This window comes from Mustelus asterias, unplaced genomic scaffold (assembly GCF_964213995.1).
Source record: "Mustelus asterias unplaced genomic scaffold, sMusAst1.hap1.1 HAP1_SCAFFOLD_1191, whole genome shotgun sequence".
In the NCBI taxonomy this organism is placed as follows: domain Eukaryota; kingdom Metazoa; phylum Chordata; class Chondrichthyes; order Carcharhiniformes; family Triakidae; genus Mustelus; species Mustelus asterias.
In genome coordinates, this window is record NW_027591136.1 from 31853 (window position 1) to 51556 (window position 19704).

Here is a 19704-nt window from a genome sequence, read left to right on the forward strand (position 1 = left end):
TCTCGTAATTTTATCGGCTTCTATCGGGTGTACCCTCAGGCTCTGCCGCTCCAGAGAAAACAGCCCCAGTTTAGCCCAGTTCTTTGGTTCTAACCCCCCTGGGATATGGATAGGGATGAGGTTCCGGGCAGCGGAGGGTTAATGTTCCAGGGAATGTGTGTATATCCCAAACCTTTGCAAAGAGGACTCATCACTTAACAAGTCTGACACAAGATAGTTTCCCACCTCTCTCTCTCTCTTTGTCTCTCTCTCTCTGTCTCTCTCTCTCTGTCTCTCTCTCTCTCTCTCACTCTCCTTGTCTCTCTCTCTCTTTTTGTCTCTCTTTTTGTCTCTCTCTCTCTGTCTCTCTCTCTGTCCCTCTCTCTCTGTCTCTCTCTCTTTTTGTCTCTCTCTCTCTGTCTCTCTCTCTCTGTCTCTCTCTCTCTCTGTCTCTCTGTCACTCTCTCTATCTCTCTCTCTCCTTCGCTCTCTTTCTCTGTCTCTCTGTCTCTCTCTCTCTGTCTCTCTCTGTCTCTCTCTCTCAGTCTCTCTCTCTCTCTCTGTCTCTCTCTCTGTCTCTCTCGCTCTGTCTCCCTCTCTCAGTCTCTCTCTCTCTCTCTCAGTCTCTGTCTCTCTCTCTCTCTCTGTCTCTCTCTCTGTCTCTCTCTCTGTCTCTCTCTCTCTGTCTCTCTCTTGCTGTCTCTCTCTCTCTGTCTCTCTCTCTCTCTCTCTCAGTCTCTCTCTCTGTCTCTCCGTCTCTCTCTCTCTCTGTTTCTCTCTCTATCTCTCTCTCTCTGTCTTCTCTCTGTCTCTCTCTCTCTGTCTCTCTCTCTGTCTCTCTCTCTCTGTCTCTCTCTCTCTGTCTCTCTCTCTCTGTCTCTCTGTCTCTGTCTCTCTCTCTTTCTCTCTCTCTGTCTCTCTCTCTGTCTCTCTGTCTCTCTGTCTCTGTCTCTCTGTCACTCTCTCTATCTCTCTCTCTCCTTCGCTCTCTCTCTCTGTCTCTCTCTCTCTGTCTCTCTCTTTGTCTCTCTCTCTGTCTCTCTCTCTCTCAGTCTCTCTCTGTGTCTCTCTCTGTCTCTCCATCTCTCTCTCTCTGTTTCTCTCTCTATCTCCCTCTCTCTGTCTCTGACTCCTTCTCTCTCTCTATCCCTTCCTGTAAGTTGCTATCACATTGCATCATGCATCCCGAGTTAATAACCGCTCGGAATTAGCTCTCTGACTCATCCCCCCCGCCCTCCCCTCCCCAGCTCCCTCACCCGAGGCTACGTCACCCACTGGGTGGGTGACCCACCGTTCCGCCTTGCCCCAATTGGCTGGGTGGGGGGAGGGAACAAAAGGTTCCGATTGGACAGTCAAACCGTGCCGGCCTCTTTCTCCGCCCCCCCCCCTTGCCGTCAGAGGGAGGGAGGGGGGAGATTCCCGTCTCTCCTCCTCCTTCCTTCCTTCCCTCCCTCAATCCCAGAACTGTGCTATTCAGTCAGGAGACGACAAAAGACAGGGACAACATGAGATCCAGGTTGCCCGCTACCCATCCGGAGACCCACTGCTGCTTCTGTGGCCATACCAAAGTAAGAGGGTTTAAGCAACTCTTAACCAACCCCCCCCCCCCCCTCTCTCCCTCCCTCTAACCCCCTTCTAAGTAAATCTCTTCTGCGCTCTTTCTAGTTTAATGATATCCTTTCTATCATAGGGTGACCCAGAACCGTACACAGTATTCCAAAAGTGAGGCCTTACCAATGTCTTGTACAACTCTCAGTGGGAGAAAGGTTGGGTGGGAGGGAATCGTGACGAGGGGGCCGAGAGCGAGGAGGTTAGCCCGCAATTAGAGAAGGATTGTCGGCGGGGTAAGAGGGAGAATAGACGGGCGATGGAGGAGGGGAGAGCTCAGACCAAAGATGTGTCTATTTTAACGCCAGGAGTGCAGTGAATAAAGTGGACGAGCTCAGAGCGTGGATCGATGCTTGGAAGTGCGATGTGGCGGCCATTACGGAGACTTGGGGACAGGACTGGATACTTCAGGGGTGCCGGGTTTCAGAAAGGACAGGGAGGGAGGCAAAAGAGGTGGGGGGGGGGGGAGTGGCACTGCTGATCAGGGATAGTGTCACAGCTGTAGAGAAGGTGGGTGGAGGGATTGTCTACGGAGTCTCTGTGGGTGGGAGTTCGGAGCGGGAAGGGGTCGATAACTTTGCTGGGTGTTTTCTACAGGCCGCCCAATAGTAACAGGGATGTTGAGGAGCGGATAGGGAAACAGATCCTGGAGAGATGTAGGGTTGTCGTGATGGGAGACCTTAATTTCCCAAACGTCGATTGGGATATCCCCAGGGTAAGGGGGTTTGGATGGGGAGGAGTTTGTGAGGCGTGTTCAGGAGGGTTTCCTGACCCAGCATGTGGACAAGCCTACAAGAGGAGAGGCTGTACTCGATCTGGGTACTGGCTAATGAGCCTGGGCAGGTGTCGGATCTCTCAGTGGGGGAGCATCTTGGGGATAGCGATCATAACTCTATCTTCTTTACGCTAGCATTGGAAAGAGATAGGATCAGGCGAGCTAGGAAAGTGTTTATCTGGAGGAAGGGGAAATATGAAGCCATCAGGTAGGAGATTAGAGGTGTAAATTGGAAGGAGGCATTCTCGAGGAAAAGAACCGAAGGAAGGTGGCAGATTTTCAAGGAATGTTTGTCTGGAGTTCTGCATGACAACGTTCCGATGAGACAGGGAGGTTTTGGTAGGTTACGGGAACCGTGGTGCACGAAAGCTGCGCTGAACCTAGTCAAAAAGAAAAGGAAAGCGTACAAAAGGTTCAGAGAGCTCGGCGATGATAGGGATCTAGATGAGTATACGGCTTGTAGGAAGGGACTTGAGAAAGAAATTAGGAGAGCCAGAAGGGGTCACGAGAAGGCCTTGGCAGGTAAGGAGAACCCTAAGGCGTTCTATAAGTATGTGAAGAGTAAAAGGATGAGATGTGAAGGAATAGGACCTATAAAAGGTGAAGGCAGGAAAGTCTGTACGGAACCAGTAGAAATGGCAGAGGTGCTTAATGAATACTTTACCTCGGTATTCACGGTGGAAAAATACCTGGGTGGTTGTACTACAGGATTGAGGCGGACTGAAAAGATTGAGTATGTGGACATTAAGAAAGAGGATGTGTTGGAAATTTTGAATAGCATCAAGATAGATAAGTCACCGGGACCGGATGGGATGTACCCCAGGTTACTGTGGGAGGCGAGGGAAGAGATTGCAGAGCCTCTGGCGATGATCTTTGCGTCGTCGATGGAGACGGGAGAGGTTCCGGAGGATTGCGGATGTGGTTCCTATATTCAAGAAGGGGAATAGGGATAGCCCAGGTAATTACCGACCGGTGAGTCTAACCTCAGTGGTTGGTAAGCTGATGGAGAAGATCCTGAGGGACAGGATTTATGAACATTTAGAGAAGTTTAGTATGCTCAAGAATACTCAGCACGGCTTTGTCAAAGGCAGATCGTGCCTTACGAGCCTGGTGGAGTTCTTTGAAAATGTGACTAAACACATTGACGAAGGGAAGGCGGTAGATGCGGTTTACATGGACTTCAGCAAGGCGTTCGATAAGGTCCCCCATGCAAGACTTCTCGAGAAAGTGAGAGGGCATGGGATCCAAGGGGCTGTTGCCTTGTGGATTCAGAACTGGCTTGCCTGAAGAAGGCAGAGAGTGGTTGTAGATGGGTCTTTTTCTGAATGGAGGTTGGTCACCAGTGGAGTGCCCCAGGGATCTGTTCTGGGACCTTTGCTGTTTGTCATTTTCATAAATGACCTGGATGAGGAAGTGGAGGGATGGGTTGGTAAGTTTGCCGACGACACGAAGGTTGGTGGTGTTGTGGATAGTTTGGAGGGATGTCAGAAGCTGCAGCGTGACATAGATAGGATGCAAGACTGGGCAGAGAAGTGGCAGATGGACTTCAACCCGGATAAATGTGTAGTGGTCCATTTTGGCAGGTCAAATGGGATGAAGGAGTATAATATCAAGGGTAAGACTCTTAGCAGTGTAGAGGATCAGAAGGACCTTGGGGTCCGGGTCCACAGGACTCTAAAATCGGCCCCGCAGGTGGAGGAGGTGGTTAAGAAGGCGTATGGTGTGCTGGCCTTTATCAATCGAGGGATTGAGTTTAGGAGTCCGGGGATAATGATGCAGCTATATAAGACCCTCGTCAGACCCCACTTGGAGTACTGTGCTCAGTTCTGGTCGCCTCATCACAGGAAGGATGTGGAAAAGATTGAAAGGGTGCAGAGGAGATTTACAAGGATGTTGCCTGGATTGTTTGGCATGCCTTATGAGGATAGGTTGAGGGAGATCGGTCTTTTCTCCTTGGAGAGACGAAGGATGAGAGGTGACCTGATAGAGGTGTACAAGATGTTGAGAGGTATAGATCGGGTGGATTCGCGGAGGCTTTTTCCGAGGGCTGAAATGGCTGCTACGAGAGGACACAGGTTTAAGGTGCTGGGGAGTAGGTACAGAGGAGATGTCAGGGGTAAGTTTTTCACTCAGAGGGTGGTGGGCGAGTGGAATCGGCTGCCGTCAGTGGTGGTGGAGGCAAACTCGATCGGGTCTTTTAAGAGACTTCTGGATGAGTACATGGGACTTAATAGGATTGAGGGTTATAGGTAAGCCTATATATAGGCCTAGGTAGGTAGGGACATGACCGGTGCAAATTGTGGGCCGAAGGGCCTGTTTGTGCTGTATTTTTTCTATGTTCTTTGTAACTTCAACAAGACGTCCCAACTCCTGTATTCAATGTTCTGACCGATGAAACCAAGCGTGCCGAATGCCTTCTTCACCACTCTGTCCACCTGTGACTCCACTTTCAAGGAGCTATGAACCTGTACCCCGAGATCTCTTTGTCCTGTAACTCTCCCCAATGCCCTACCATTAACTGAGTAAGTCCTGCCCTGGTTCGATCGACCGAAATGCATCACCTCGCATTTGTCTAAATTAAACTCCATCTAAATTTTCTTTTGTTGAGGAGAGTACAGGGATGAGATCGGGAATCTGGTGAACTGGTGCGGCAACAATAATCTCTCCCTCAATGTCAACAAAACGAAGGAGATTGTCATCGACTCCAGGAAGCGTAGAGGAGAACATGCTCCTGTCTACATCAACGGGGACGAAGTAGAAAGTGTCGAGAGCTTCAGGTTTTTAGGTGTCCAGATCACCAACAACCTGTCCTGGTCCCCCCCACGCCGACACTACAGTTAAGAAAGCCCCACCAACGCCTCTACTTTCTCAGGAGGCTCAGGAAATTCGGCATGTCCGCTACGACTCTCACCAACCTTTACAGATGCCCCATAGAAAGCATCCTTCCCGGGTGTATCACAGCTCGGTCTGGGGCTCCTGCTCTGCCCAAGACCGCAAGGAACTACAAAGGGTTGTGAATGTAGCCCAATCCCATCACGCAAACCAGCCTCCCATCCATTGACTCCGTCTACACTTCCCGCTGCCTCGGGGGAAAAGCAGCCGGCATAATCAAGGACCCCGCCCCGACGCACCCCGGACATTCTCTCTTCCACCTTCTTCCGTCGGGGAAAAAGATACAAAAGTCTGAGGTCACGTACCGACCGACTCAAGAACAGCTTCTTCCCTGCTGCTGTCAGACTTTTGAATGGACCTACCTCGCATTAAGTTGATCTTTCTCTACACCCCTAGCTGTGACTGTAACACTACATTCTGCACCCTCTCCTTTCCTTCTCTATGAACGGTATGCTTTGTCTGTATAGCGCGCAAGAAACAATACTTTTCACTGTATGTTAATACATGTGACAGTAATAACTCAAATCAAATCAAATAAAGGGATTGAGAGATATATGGGGGGACAGGGAGAGGGATCAAGATATTGAATTTGACGCTCAGCCGTGAATTCATAATGAATGGGCGGAGCAGACTGGAAGGGCCGAATGGCCCACTCCTGCTTCTAGTTTTTGTGTTATGATGTTAAATTCTCTCTCGCTGGTGAGGGGAGTTATATCCATTGCCTCTCCCTCTCTTTATTGGTTGGCTAATTGATAACTAACTCTCTGCAGGTGAATAAACGACGAACTCCGTTGCAGTGGACGAGTTGATGAAAGGTAGGACAACATTTCCCCAGTGTTACCTTTCCCTCCCTGACTCTCCCCTTTCATTCACATTGTCTTTGCTACTTCCGCCCCAGCCCTAACACGTCTCCCCACCCCCCCCCGTTCTCCGCCCCGGTTTGACCAGACGTCTGAGGAAACGTTAACCTTTTCTTGTCAAATTCATTCTTTCTCCCGGGATGTGGGGGGGGGGGGTGCCTCTGGGCCAGTCCCAGCGTTTTCCCCTGTTCCCTAATCGCCCCCTCCAGAACTGGGTGGGTGAGACAACTTCTCAAACCCGTTGCAGTCGTGTGTGTGTGGTGTAGGTACACCCACGGCACTGTTAGGGAGGGAGTTCCAGGATTGTGATTGGACATCAGTCAGTCCCTGTGTGTGTGTGGTGTAGGTACACCCACGGCGCTGTTAGGGAGGGAGTTCCAGGATTGTGATTGGACATCAGTCAGTCCCCGTGTGTGTGAGGAGGGAGTTCCAGGAAAATTGCCCCTTACTGTCCAAAGGTGTGCGGGTTAGGGGGATTGGCCATGCTAAATTGCCCCTTAGTGTCCAAAGATGTGCAGGTTAGGGGGATTGTCCATGCTAAATTGTCCCTTAGTGTCCCAAAGATGTGTAGGTTAGGGTGGATTGGCCATGCTAAATTGCCCCCTTAGTATGAGGTGGATTAGCAGGGGGAATACGTGGGGTTACGGGGATAGGGCCGGATAGTTGTCGGTGTGCAGACTCGTTGGGCCTCCTTCTGCACCGTAGGGATTGGGACAGTCTGGAAGGGCATGGAACAGTTGGGCCGAAGGGCCTGCTTCCAGGCTGTGTTGCTCTGTGGTGTTTAACCAGAATGTGTTTAAAGGCGGGGGGGGGGGTGGTTAATTATACACCCCCTGCGGTGTCCAGTGAGCACGGAGGTGGTTTCGGATACCGCACGCTCCCTCTCCCCAAAGGGACTGCCCGATGGTGAGCTGATCCGTGTGTGTAATTAGTGACAGTGGATCCAACTTGGTTCAGCCCGGAGGAGATTTCCTCATCAAAACCCGCAGCAATTAAACGGAGCCACAACAAAGGGAGATTAGGATTAATCCAGAGGTACCAAACAACAGCTGACGTCTCTGTCTCGGGCTGCTGCTCTGAGTCGGGGAGTTCGCTCTCGGCCGAACTTCGGGGGGCTAACGTACCATGGACCCCCCGCGCCTCCGAGAGGTCACTCCCCCACTCGATCTCTGATGCCGGTGATCCGTCCTCGGGGGCTCTGTGTCAGACGGGGAGGTGGTTCACGGCAGCGTAACGGAGCGCAGCGCGGGCGAACGGGCTGCACTTCAGTCGCTGTAATTAACATTGTGTTCTCTGTTTCTGTCTGACTGTGTGTGTGTGTGACTGTGTGTGTGTGACTGTGTGTGTGTGTGACTGTGTGTGTGTGACTGTGTGTGTGTGTGTGTGTGACTGTGTGTGTGTGACTGTGTGTGTGTGACTGTGTGTGTGTGACTGTGTGTGTGTGTGACTGTGTGTGTGTGTGACTGTGTGTGTGTGTGACTGTGTGTGTGTGACTGTGTGTGTGTGTGCCACACAGGGCTGTGTTTCCGTGTGTCTGACTGTGTGTGTGTGTGTGTGTCTGACTCTGTGTGTGTGTGTGACTGTGTGTGTGTGTGCCACACAGGGCTGTGTTTCCGTGTGTCTGACTGTGTGTGTGTGTGTGCCACACAGGGCTGTGTTTCCGTGTGTCTGACTGTGTGTGTGTGTGTGCCACACAGGGCTGTGTTTCCGTGTGTCTGACTGTGTGTGTGTGTGACTGTGTGTGTGTGACTGTGTGTGTGTGTGTGACTGTGTGTGTGTGTGTGTGTGACTGTGTGTGTGTGTGTGTGTCTGACTGTGTGTGTGTGTGTGCCACACAGGGCTGTGTTTCCGTGTGTGTGACTGTGTGCGTGTGTGTGACTGTGTGTGTGTGTGTGTGTCTGACTGTGTGTGTGTGTGTGTGTGACTGTGTGTGTGTGTGCCACACAGCGCTGTGTTTCTGTGTGTGTGACTGTGTGTGTGTGTGTGTGTGTGTGTCTGACTGTGTGTGGGTGTGTGTCTGACTGTGTGTGTGTGTGTGTGTGTTTGATGTTGTGTTTCCTTGTGTCTGACTGTGTGTGTGGGTGTGTGTGTTCCACACAGTGCTGTGTTTCCGTGTGTGTGTGTTCCACACAGTGCTGTGTTTCCGTGTGTGTGTGTTCCACACAGTGCTGTGTTTCCCTGTGTGTGTTTGACGTTGTGTTTCCCTGTGTCTGACGGTGCGTGTATGTTTGTCACAGTGCTGTGTTCCCTGTGTCTGTCTGTGTGTGAGAGACACAGTGCTGTGTTCCCTGTGTCTGTCTGTGTGTGAGAGACACAGTGCTGTGTTTCCCTGTCTGTGTGTGAGAGACACAGTGCTGTGTTTCCCTGTCTGTGTGTGAGAGACACAGTGCTGTGTTTCCCTGTCTGTGTGTGAGAGACACAGTGCTGTGTTTCCCTGTCTGTGTGTGTGAGACACAGTGCTGTGTTCCCTGTGTCTGTCTGTGTGTGAGAGAGTAAGAAGTTTAACAACACCAGGTTAAAGTCCAACAGGTTTATTTGGTAGCAAAAGCCACACAAGCTTTCGGAGCTCTAAGCCCCTTCTTCAGGTGTGTTTCCCTGTGTGTGTGTGTGTGTGTGTTTGACATTGTGTTTCCCTGTGTGTGTGTGTGTGTGTTTGACATTGTGTTTCCCTGTGTGTGTGTGTGTGTTTGACATTGTGTTTCCCTGTGTGTGTGTGTGTGTGTGTGTGTTTGACATTGTGTTTCCCTGTGTGTGTGTGTGTGTTTGACATTGTGTTTCCCTGTGTGTGTGTGTGTGTGTGTGTGTGTTTGACATTGTGTTTCCCTGTGTGTGCGTGTGTTTGACATTGTGTTTCCCTGTGTCTGACTGTGTGTGTATTTTTGTTACAGTGCTGTGTTCTGTGTGTGAGAGACACAGTGCTGTATTTCCTGTGTGTGTGTGACACATTGTTGTATTTCTCCTGTGTCTGACTGTGTGTGTGTGTTTGGCACAGTGTTCTGTTCCCTATGTCTGACTGTGTGTGTGTGTGTGTGTGACACAGTGCTGTATTTCCTGTGTCTGACTGTGTGTGTGTGTTTGGCACAGTGTTCTGTTCCCTGTGTCTGACTGTGTGTGTGTGTGTGTGTGTGACACAGTGCTGTATTTCCTGTGTCTGACTGTGTGTGTGTGTGTGTGTGTGACACATTGCTGTGTTTCCTCGGTGTCTGACGGCGTGTGCCTTCTGTCTGGTACAGGCCGCCGTGACCGCACCGAGACGATGGCGGACCCCGCAGCGCAGGCCCCGCTCCCCTCCTCCGCCGCCACTGCCCTGCTCTCCGGTCAAGAGCTGGAGACTTGGCTGGAGGACCTGGAGAGCGTGTTGCACCCCTCGCTGCCGCTGACCCCGTCGCGGGAGAGCCCTGGGCTGAAGCAGCTGTGGCTGGAGGACATCGAGAATGTGCTGTACCCGCCCTCGGCCGGTAAACCCACGCCGGAGGAGACGAGGCGGAACCAACTCTGGCTGGAGGATATCGAGAGCGTCTTATACCCCCCGGTGCCCGGGGACCCAGCGGGACAGACGCAAAGGCTGAGCCAGCTCTTGCTGGACGACCTGGAGAGTATTCTGTACCCCCCGCCTGCGGGGGACCCCTCGGAGGACGCAGGGCACCGGCCCCCAGATCTTACTCAGGTGAGGGTCCCCGGGCCACCTGTTCCCGTCCCTTAAACATCGCCCGGATCGCGCGGAATCAGGCCATTCGGCCCATTGCGTCCGCTCTTCCATTCAATCATGGCTGACACAGAGTCACGACAGCACAGTGGGTTAGCACTGCTGCCTCACAGCGCCAGGGACCCGGGTTCAATTCCCGGCTTGGGTCACTGTCTGTGTGGAGTCTGCACATTCTCCCCGTGTCTGCGTGGGTTTCCTCCCACAATCCAATGATGTGTAGGTTAGGGTGGATTGGCCATGCTAAATTGTCCCTTAGTGTCCAAAGATGTGTAGGTTAGGGTGGATTGGCCATGCTAAATTGTCCCTTAGTGTCCAAAGATGTGTAGGTTAGGGTGGATTGGCCATGCTAAATTGCCCCTTAGTGTCCAAAGATGTGTAGGTTAGGGGGATTGGCCATGCTAAGTTGTCCCTTAGTGTCCAAAGATGTGCAGGTTAGGTGGATTGGCCATGCTAAATTGCCCCTTAGTGTCCAAAGATGTGTAGGTTAGGGTGGATTGGCCATGCTAAATTGTCCCTTAGTGTCCAAAGATGTGTAGGTTAGGGTGGATTGGCCATGCTAAATTGCCCCTTAGTGTCCAAAGATGTGTAGGTTAGGGGGATTGGCCATGCTAAGTTGTCCCTTAGTGTCCAAAGACGTGTAGGTTAGAGGGATTGGCCATGCTAAATTGTCCCTTAGTGTCCAAAGATGTGTAGGTTAGGGTGGATTGGCCATGCTAAATTGTCCCTTAGTGTCCAAAGATGTGCAGGTTAGGGTGGATTGGCCATGCTAAGTTGTCCCTTAGTGTCCAAAGATGTGCAGGTTAGGTGGATTGGCCATGCTGAATTGCCCCTTCGTATCCAAAGATGTGCAGGTTAGGATGGATTGGCCATGCTAAATTGCCCCTTAGTGTCCAAAGATGTGTAGGTTAGGGTGGATTGACCATGCTAAATTGCCCCTTCGTATCCAAAGATGTGCAGGTTAGGGTGGATTGGCCATGCTAAATTGCCCCTTCGTGTCCAAAGATCTGTAGGTTAGAGGGATTGGCCATGCTAAATTGTCCCTTAGTGTCCAAAGATGTGTAGGTTAGGGGGATTGGCCATGCTAAGTTGTCCCTTAGTGTCCAAAGATGTGTAGGTTAGAGGGATTGGCCATGCTAAATTGTCCCTTAGTGTCCAAAGATGTGTAGGTTAGGGTGGATTGGCCATGCTAAATTGTCCCTTAGTGTCCAAAGATGTGCAGGTTAGGGTGGATTGGCCATGCTAAGTTGTCCCTTAGTGTCCAAAGATGTGCAGGTTAGGTGGATTGGCCATGCTGAATTGCCCCTTCGTATCCAAAGATGTGCAGGTTAGGATGGATTGGCCATGCTAAATTGCCCCTTAGTGTCCAAAGATGTGTAGGTTAGGGTGGATTGACCATGCTAAATTGCCCCTTCGTATCCAAAGATGTGTAGGTTAGGGTGGATTGGCCATGCTAAATTGTCCCTTAGTGTCCAAAGATGTGCAGGTTAGGTGGATTGGCCATGCTAAATTGTCCCTTAGTGTCCAAAGATGTGCAGGTTAGGGTGGATTGGCCATGCTAAATTGCCCCTTCGTGTCCAAAGATCTGTAGGTTAGAGGGATTGGCCATGCTAAATTGTCCCTTAGTGTCCAAAGATGTGTAGGTTAGGGGGATTGGGCCATGCTAAATTGTCCCTTAGTGTCCAAAGATGTGTAGGTTAGGGTGGATTGGCCATGCTAAATTGCCCCTTAGTGTCCAAAGATGTGTAGGTTAGGGTGGATTGGCCATGCTAAATTCTCCCTCAGTGTCCAAAGATGTGTAGGTTAGGGTGGATTGGCCATGCTAAATTCTCCCTCAGTGTACCCGAACAGGTGCTGGAGTGTGGCGATCAGGGGATTTTCACAGTAACTTCATTGCAGTGTTAATGTAAGCCTACTTGTCACTCATAAATAAACTTTAAACCTAACTAGAGGTTTACATCATGGAAACAGGCCCTTCGGCCCAACTTGTCCATGCCGCCCCTTATTTTTAAACCCCTAAGCTAGTCCCAATTGCCCGCGTTTGCCCCATATCCCTCTATACCCATCGTACCCATGGAACTGTCTAAATGTTTTTTAAAAGACAAAATTGTACCCGCCTCTACTACTGCCTCTGGCAGCTCGTTCCAGACACTCACCACCCTCTGTGTGAAAAAATTGCCCCTCTGGACCCTTTTGTATCTCTCCCCTCTCACCTTAAACCTACACCCTCTAGTTTTAGACTCCCCTGCCTTTGGGGAAAAGATATTGACTATCTAGCTGATCTATGCCCCTCATTATTTTATAGACCTCTATAAGATCACCCCTCAGCCTCCTACGCTTCAGAGAAAAAAGTCCCAGTCTATCCAGCCTCTCCTTATAACAGATCACCCCTAACTGGAGGAGGTTATACAGATACGGAGGGGGTGTAGGAGGAGCTGGAGGAGGTTACAGAGATAGGGAGGGGGTGGAGGAGGTTACAGAGATAGGGAGGGGGTGGAGGAGGTTACAGAGATAGGGAGGGGGTGGAGGAGGTTACAGAGATAGGGAGGGGGTGTAGGGGGGCTGGAGGAGGTTACAGAGATAGGGAGGGGGTGTGGGGGGCTGGAGGAGGTTACAGAGATAGGGAGGGGGTGTAGGGGGGCTGGGGGAGGTTACAGAGATAGGGAGGGGGTGTAGGGGGGCTGGAGGAGGTTACAGAGATAGGGAGGGGGTGTCGGGGGGCTGGAGGAGGGTGCGGAGATAGGGATAGGGTGTCGGGGGCTGGAGGAGGGTGTGGAGATAGGAAGGGGGTGTCGGGGGCTGGAGGAGGTTACAGAGATAGGGAGGGGGTGAAGGGGGCTGGAGGAGGTTACAGAGATAGGGAGGGGGTGTAGGGGGGGCTGGAGGAGGGTGCGGAGATGGGGAGAGGGTGTAGGGGGGCTGGAGGAGGGTGCAGAGATAGGGAGGGGGTGTAGGGGGCTGGAGGAGGTTACAGAGATAGGGAGGGGGTGTAGGGGGGCTGGAGGAAGTTACAGAGATAGGGAGGGGGTGTAGGGGGGCTGGAGCGGGTTACAGAGATAGGGAGGGGGTGTAGGGGGCTGGAGGAGGTTACAGAGATAGGGAGGGGGTGAAGGGGGGCTGGAGGAGGGTGCGGAGATAGGGAGGGGGTGTAGGGGGCTGGAGGAGGTTACAAAGATAGTGAGGGGGTGTAGGGGGCTGGAGAAGGTTACAGAGATAGGGAGGGGATGTAGGGGGGCTGGAGGAGGTTACAGAGATAGGGAGGGGGTGTAGGGGGGCTGGAGGAGGGTGCGGAGATAGGGAGGGGGTGTCGGGGGCTGGAGGAGGGTGCGGAGATGGGGAGGGGGTGTAGGGAGCTGGAGGAGGTTACAGAGATAGGGAGGGGGTGTAGGGGGGCTGGAGGAGGTTACAGAGATAGGGAGGAGGTGTCGGGGGGGCTGGAGGAGGGTGCGGAGATAGGGAGGGGGTGTAGGGAGCTGGAGGAGGTTACAGAGATAGGGAGGGGGTGTAGCGGGGGCTGGAGGAGGGTGCGGAGATAGGGAGGGGGTGTAGGGGGGCTGGAGGAGGGTGCGGAGATGGGGAGGGGGTGTAGGGGGGCTGGAGGAGTGTGCGGAGATGGGGAGGGGGTGTAGGGGGGCTGGAGGAGGGTGCGGAGATGGGGAGGGGGTGTAGGGGGGCTGGAGGAGGGTGCGCAGATGGGGAGGGGGTGTCGGGGGCGGGAGGAGGGTGCGGAGATGGGGAGGGGGTGTCGGGGGGCTGGAGGAGGGTGCGGAGATGGGGAGGGGGTGTCGGGGGGCTGGAGGTGGGTGCGGAGATAGGGAGGGGGTGTCGGGGGCTGGAGGAGGGTGCGGAGATGGGGAGGGGGTGTCGGGGGGCTGGAGGAGGGTGCGGAGATGGGGAGGGGGTGTCGGGGGGCTGGAGGAGGTTACAGAGATAGGGAGGGGGTGTAGGGGGGCTGGAGGAGGGTGCGGAGATGGGGAGGGGGTGTCGGGGGGGCTGGAGGAGGGTGCGGAGATGGGGAGGGGGTGTCGGGGGGCTGGAGGAGGTTACAGAGATAGGGAGGGGGTGTAGGGGGGCTGGAGGAGGGTGCGGAGATGGGGAGGGGGTGTCGGGGGGGCTGGAGGAGGGTGCGGAGATGGGGAGGGGGTGTTGGGGGGCTGGAGGAGGGTGCGGAGATGGGGAGGGGGTGTAGGGGGCTGGAGGAGGTTTCAGAGATAGGGAGGGGGTGTCAGGGGGCTGGAGGAGGGTGCGGAGATGGGGAGGGGGTGTCGGGGGGCTGGAGGAGGGTGCGGAGATAGAGAGGGGGTGTCGGGGGGCTGGAGGAGGGTGCGGGGATGGGGTGTCGGGGGGCTGGAGGAGGGTGCGGAGATAGAGTGGGGGTGTAGGGGGGCTGGAGGAGGGTGCGGAGATGGGGAGGGGGTGTCGGGGGGCTGGAGGAGGGTGCGGAGATGGGGAGGGGGTGTCGGGGGGCTGGAGGAGGGTGCGGAGATGGGGAGGGGGTGTAGGGGGCTGGAGGAGTTACAGAGATGGGGCGGGGGTGTAGGGGGCTGGAGGAGGTTACGGAGATAGGGAGGGGGTGTCGGGGGGGCTGGAGGAGGTTACAGAGATAGGGAGTGGGTGTAGGGGGCTGGAGGAGGTTACAGAGATAGGGAGGGGGTGTAGGGGGACTGGAGGAGGGTGCGGAGATGGGGAGGGGGTGTAGGGGGCTGGAGGAGGGTGCGGAGATGGGGAGGGGGTGTAGGGGGCTGGAGGAGGGTGCGGAGATAGGGAGGGGGTGTCGTGGGGGCTGGAGGAGGGTGCGGAGATCGGGAGGGGGTGTCGGGGGGGCTGGAGGAGGGTGCGGAGATGGGGAGGGGGTGTAGGGGGGCTGGAGGAGGGTGCGGAGATAGGGAGGGGGTGTCGGGGGGGCTGGAGGAGGGTGCGGAGATGGGGAGGGGGTGTAGGGGGGCTGGAGGAGGGTGCGGAGATGGGGAGGGGGTGTAGGGGGGCTGGAGGAGGGTGCGGAGATGGGGAGGGGGTGTAGGGGGACTGGAGGAGGTTACAGAGATAGGGAGGGGGTGTAGGGGGACTGGAGGAGGGTGCGGAGATGGGGAGGGGGTGTAGGGGGGCTGGAGGAGGGTGCGGAGATGGGGAGGGGGTGTAGGGGGACTGGAGGAGGTTACAGAGATAGGGAGGGGGTGTAGGGGGACTGGAGGAGGGTGCGGAGATGGGGAGGGGGTGTCGGGGGGGCGGGAGGAGGGTGCGGAGATGGGGAGGGTGTGTAGGGGGACTGGAGGAGGGTGCGGAGATAGGGAGGGGGTGTAGGGGGGCTGGAGGAGGGTGCGGAGATGGGGAGGGGCTGTCGGGGGAGGTTGCTACGAGGACCATGGTGAATTCTGTTGCGTTCCTCCTCGCCTTGCAGGTGGAATTCGGAAGTCCGGACCACACGCCCCTCGCCCCTCCCCTGGAGGCCGAGGACGGCCCCAGCGACCGCCTGAGCACCATTGATGGCGGCCGGCAAGAGGACCTCTTCTCCGCTACCTCATCGGCCAAGCGGGGAGCCGAGGGAGACGGCGGTGGCAGTCCGGGGCTCCAGCCCCGCGGCGGGAAGTCGCCGTGTCTCCCCGAGCCTCCCTCCTCCCCCTGCCCGTCCCGGCGGGGGACCAAAAGGAGACGTCCGGCCGGGTGCTGCCCCTGCGGCAGGACGGGGCTGGGGCCCGCCGCGCCCGAGGTGGCCCGCTTGACGGCGGAGAATGTCCAGCTGCGACGCAGGATCGAGGAGCTGACGGCCGAAGTGGGGGCGGCGCGCGCCAGGCTGATCGAGAGGATGGTTCGCGCGCGCTGAAGAGGTGCCCTCGGGGACCAGCGTCCTTCGGGGCGCGCACTCCACCCCCTCCCTCTGCCCCCCCCACTCCCCACCTTCCGAATCCTCCGGCGCAGACAGGACCTTCTGTCGGGAGGACTCACTCCCCTGAATCCCACAACGCTCTACGCTCTTGCCCCAGAGCTCAAAGTGACAGCGAAGGCTCCCGACTTGTTCCCCAGAACCGGGAACACAAAGAGTAAAGAAAATACAGCATCGGAACAGGTCCTTCGGCCCTCCAAGCCCGCACCGACCATGCTGCCCCTCCCTGTCTGAACCAAAATCCCCCCCCCCCCCTCCTACCCTTCCGGGGACCGTCTATTCCCCATCCTATTCATGCATTTGTCAAGACTAACCTTCAAAGTCACTGTTGAATCTCGCCCTACCTCGGGTGGTTGTAGAGAGTTGTTTCTCAAACTGGAGGCCTGTGACCAGCGGTGTGCCTCAGGGATCAGTGCTGGGCCCACTGTTATTTGTCATTTATATCAATGATTTGGATGAGAATATAGGGGGCATGGTTAGTAAGTTTGCAGATGACACCAAGATTGGTGGCATGGTGGACAGTGAAGAAAGTTATCTCCAATTTCAACGGGATCTTGATCAATTGGGCCAGTGGGCTGACGAATGGCAGGTGGAGTTTAATTTCGACAAATGCGAGGTGATGCGTTTTGGTCGATCGAACCCAGGGCAGGACTTACTCAGTTAATGGTTGGGGGAGAGTTACAGAACAAAGAGATCGAGGGGGTACAGGTTCATAGCTCCTTGAATGTGGAGTCACAGGTGGACAGAGTGGTGAAGAAGGCATTCGACACGCTTGGTTTCATCGGTCAGAACATTGAATACAGGAGTTGGGACGTCTTGTTGAAGTTGTACAAGACATTGGTGAGGCCACACTTGGAATACCGTGTACAGTTCTGGGTCACCCTATTATAGAAAGGATATTATTAAACTAGAAAGAGTGCTGAAAAGATTTACTAGGATGCTCCCGGGACTTGATGGATTGAGTTATAAGGAGAGGCTGGATAGACTGGGACTTTTTTCTCTGGAGCGTAGGAGGCTGAGGGGTGATCTTATAGAGGTCTATAAAATAATGAGGGGCACAGATCAGCTAGATAGTCAACATCTTTTCCCCAAAGGTAGGGGAATCTAAAACTAGAGGGCACAGGTTTAAGGTGAGAGGGGAGAGATACAAAAGTGTCCAGAGGGGCAATTTTTTAACACAGAGGGTGGTGAGTGTCTGGAACAAGCTGCCAGAGGCAGTAGTAGAGGCGGGTACAATTTTGTCTTTTAAAAAGCGTTTAGTTACATGGGTACGATGGGTATAGAGGGATATGGGCCAAATGCGGGCAACTGGGATTAGTTTCGGGGTTTAAAATAAAGGGGGTGGCATGGACACTCTGGGCCGAAGGGCCTGTTTCCGTGCTGTAACCCTCTATGACTCTACCTCCCCAACTCTCGCCGCCCTCCTCTGGGGTCCCCTGTGGGATGCGTTCGCCAGTCAGTACTCGATCCGTCCTCGTGCGCCTCAGGGGATGCCTCTTCCACAAGCCCCCCAACAACCCCTCCCCACCCCCATCCTCCCCCTTTACCCCGATTGAGTCAAAATCATGGATGAGAGTAAATACAGTAAATGGCAGAACCCTGAAGAGTATTGATAGGCAGAGGGATCTGGGTGTCCAGGTACACAGGTCACTGAAAGTGGCAACGCAGGTGGAGAAGGTAGTCAAGAAGGCATACGGCATGCTTGCCTTCATCGGCCGGGGCATTGAGTTTAAAAATTGGGCAAGTCATGTTGCAGCTTTATAGAACCTTAGTTAGGCCGCACTTGGAACACAGTGCTCAATTCTGGTCGCCACACTACCAGAAGGATGTGGAGGCTTTGGAGAGGGTTACAGAAAAGATTTACCAGGATGTTGTCCTGGTCTGGAGGGCATTAGCTATGAGGAGAGGTTGGAGAAACTCGGTTTGTTCTCACTGGAACGACGGAGGTTGAGGGGAGACCTGATAGAAGTCTACAAGATTATGAGGGGCATGGACAGAGTGGATAGTCAGAAGCTTTTTCCCCCCAGGGTGGAAGAGTCAATTACTAGGGGGGGCACAGGTTTAAGGGGCAAGGTTTAAAGGAGATGTACGAGGCAGATTATTTACACAGAGGGTGGTGGGTGCCTGGAACTCGCTGCCGGGGGAGGGAGTGGAAGCGGATACGGTCGTGAGGTTTAAGGGGGCGTCTTGACAAATACATGAATAGGATGGGAATGGAGGGATACGGTCCCCAGAAGGGTAGGGGGGGTTTTAGTTCAGACGGGGGGGGGGCAGCATGGACGGTGCAGGAGGGGCCGAAGGGCCTGTTCCTGTGCTGGAATGTTCTTTGTTCTTTGAGAATAAGGAGGCTGGAATCGGAACCCAAAAGAGAAGATACTGGAAAATCTCAACGGGGAGCGTCCGTGAGGAGAGGGAAAACAGGGTTGGGCTTTTCCAGTCCAGGTGACCCCCTGTCAAGGCTAAAAGGCGCAGAGAGTGGGAGATCGTTATACTGCAGGGGGTGAGGGAATGGAAGATGAGTCACATCCTCGGGTGGGATGGAGCTATTACAAGGGGGCATAACTATAGGGTTCGTGGTGGGAGATACAGGACGGATATCAGAGGTAGGTTCTTTAGGCAGAGAGTGGTTGGGGTGTGGAATGGACTGCCTGCAGTGATAGTGGAGTCAGACACTTTAGGAACATTTAAGCGGTTATTGGATAGGCACATGGAGCACACCAGGATGATAGGGAGTGGGATAGCCTGATCTTGGTTTCGGACAAAGCTCGGCACAACATCGTGGGGCCGAAGGGCCTGTTCTGTGCTGGATTGTTCCATGTTCTAAAAGCAAGAGGGAAGGCTGCTAATGGCAGCCCAAGGTCGGGCCAGGAACGGCCCAACCGGCAGAAGGACCGAACTCAGAGGGTGAGCTGCGTCAGATGAAGATGTTGGGCGGGGGGGAGAGATGGGTGGGAGAGAGGGAGAACTGTGGAAAAAGGGGGAAGGGGGCAGCGAGGAAAACGACAGAAAGACAATAAAGAAATAAAAGTTCGGGAACAGCTAAAATTTAAATAAACGAGGTGGGGTCCAGCCAATCATCTGACGCTGTTGAATTCGATGTTGAGATCGGAAAGGCTGTACTGTCCCCCCCTGCACCTCACCCCCCCTCCCCATCTCTGTAACCCCCTCCACCCCCTCCCTATCTCTGTAACCCCCTCCACCCCCTCCCTATCTCTGTAACCTCCTCCACCCCCCCTACACCCCCTCCCTATCTCTGTAACCTCCTCCACCCCCCCTACACCCCCCTCCCTATCTGTGTAACCTCCTCCAGCCCTCCTACACCCCCTCCCCATCTCTGTAACCTCCTCCATCCACCCTACACCCCCTCCCTCTCTCTGTAACCTCCTCCAGTCCCCCTACACCCCCTCCCTATCTCTGTAACCCCCTCCAGCCCCCTACACCCCCCTCCCCATCTCTGTAACCCCCTCCAGCCCCCTACACCCCCTCCCTATCTCTGTAACCTCCTCCAGTCCCCCTACACCCCCACCCTATCTCTGTAACCTCCTCCAGCCCCCCAACATCCCCTCCCTATCTCTGTAACCTCCTCCAGCCCCCTACACCCCCTCCCTATCTCTGTAACCTCCTCCAGGCCCCTACACCCCCTCCCTATCTCTGTAACCTCCTCCAGCCCCCCTACACCCCCTCCCTATCTCTGTAACCTCCTCCAGCCCCCCTACACCCCCTCCCTATCTCTGTAACCTCCTCCAGTCCCCCTTCACCCCCTCCCTATCTCTGTAACCTCCTCCAGCCCCCCTACACCCCTATCTCTGTAACCTCCTTCAGCCCCCTACACCCCCTCCCTATCTCTGTAACCTCCGCCAGCCCCCTAGCGAACGAAAGATGGGAGAGGGGGCAACCTATTTGTCCACAGCAAGATCCCGTTCGCCTTCTGTTCTGTTCTTCAACTGATGGGAAACTACTGGTTAACCAACACTGGGGAGAACTCTCCCTGCTCCCCCTACCATCC

At 54.6% G+C, this 19704-nt stretch overlaps 1 protein-coding gene across 1 annotated transcript; it reads left to right on the forward strand.

Annotated features, from left to right (window-relative positions):
• The first annotated feature begins 1384 nt into the window (after positions 1-1384).
• LOC144488004 (uncharacterized) lies at positions 1385-19314 on the forward strand. The gene is made up of 4 exons (XM_078206022.1): positions 1385-1547; positions 6025-6069; positions 9348-9781; positions 15216-19314. Exons 2-4 carry the CDS (start codon positions 6063-6065, stop codon positions 15636-15638), a joined length of 864 nt encoding a protein of 287 aa, XP_078062148.1. The 5' UTR covers positions 1385-1547; positions 6025-6062; the 3' UTR covers positions 15639-19314.
• Positions 19315-19704: the final 390 nt, after the last annotated feature.

Coding starts and splice junctions, on each gene's coding strand:
- LOC144488004 (XM_078206022.1), top strand. Junction 9,782..15,215: donor GGCCCCCAGATCTTACTCAG/GTGAGGGTCCCC, acceptor CTCGCCTTGCAG/GTGGAATTCGGAAGTCCGGA.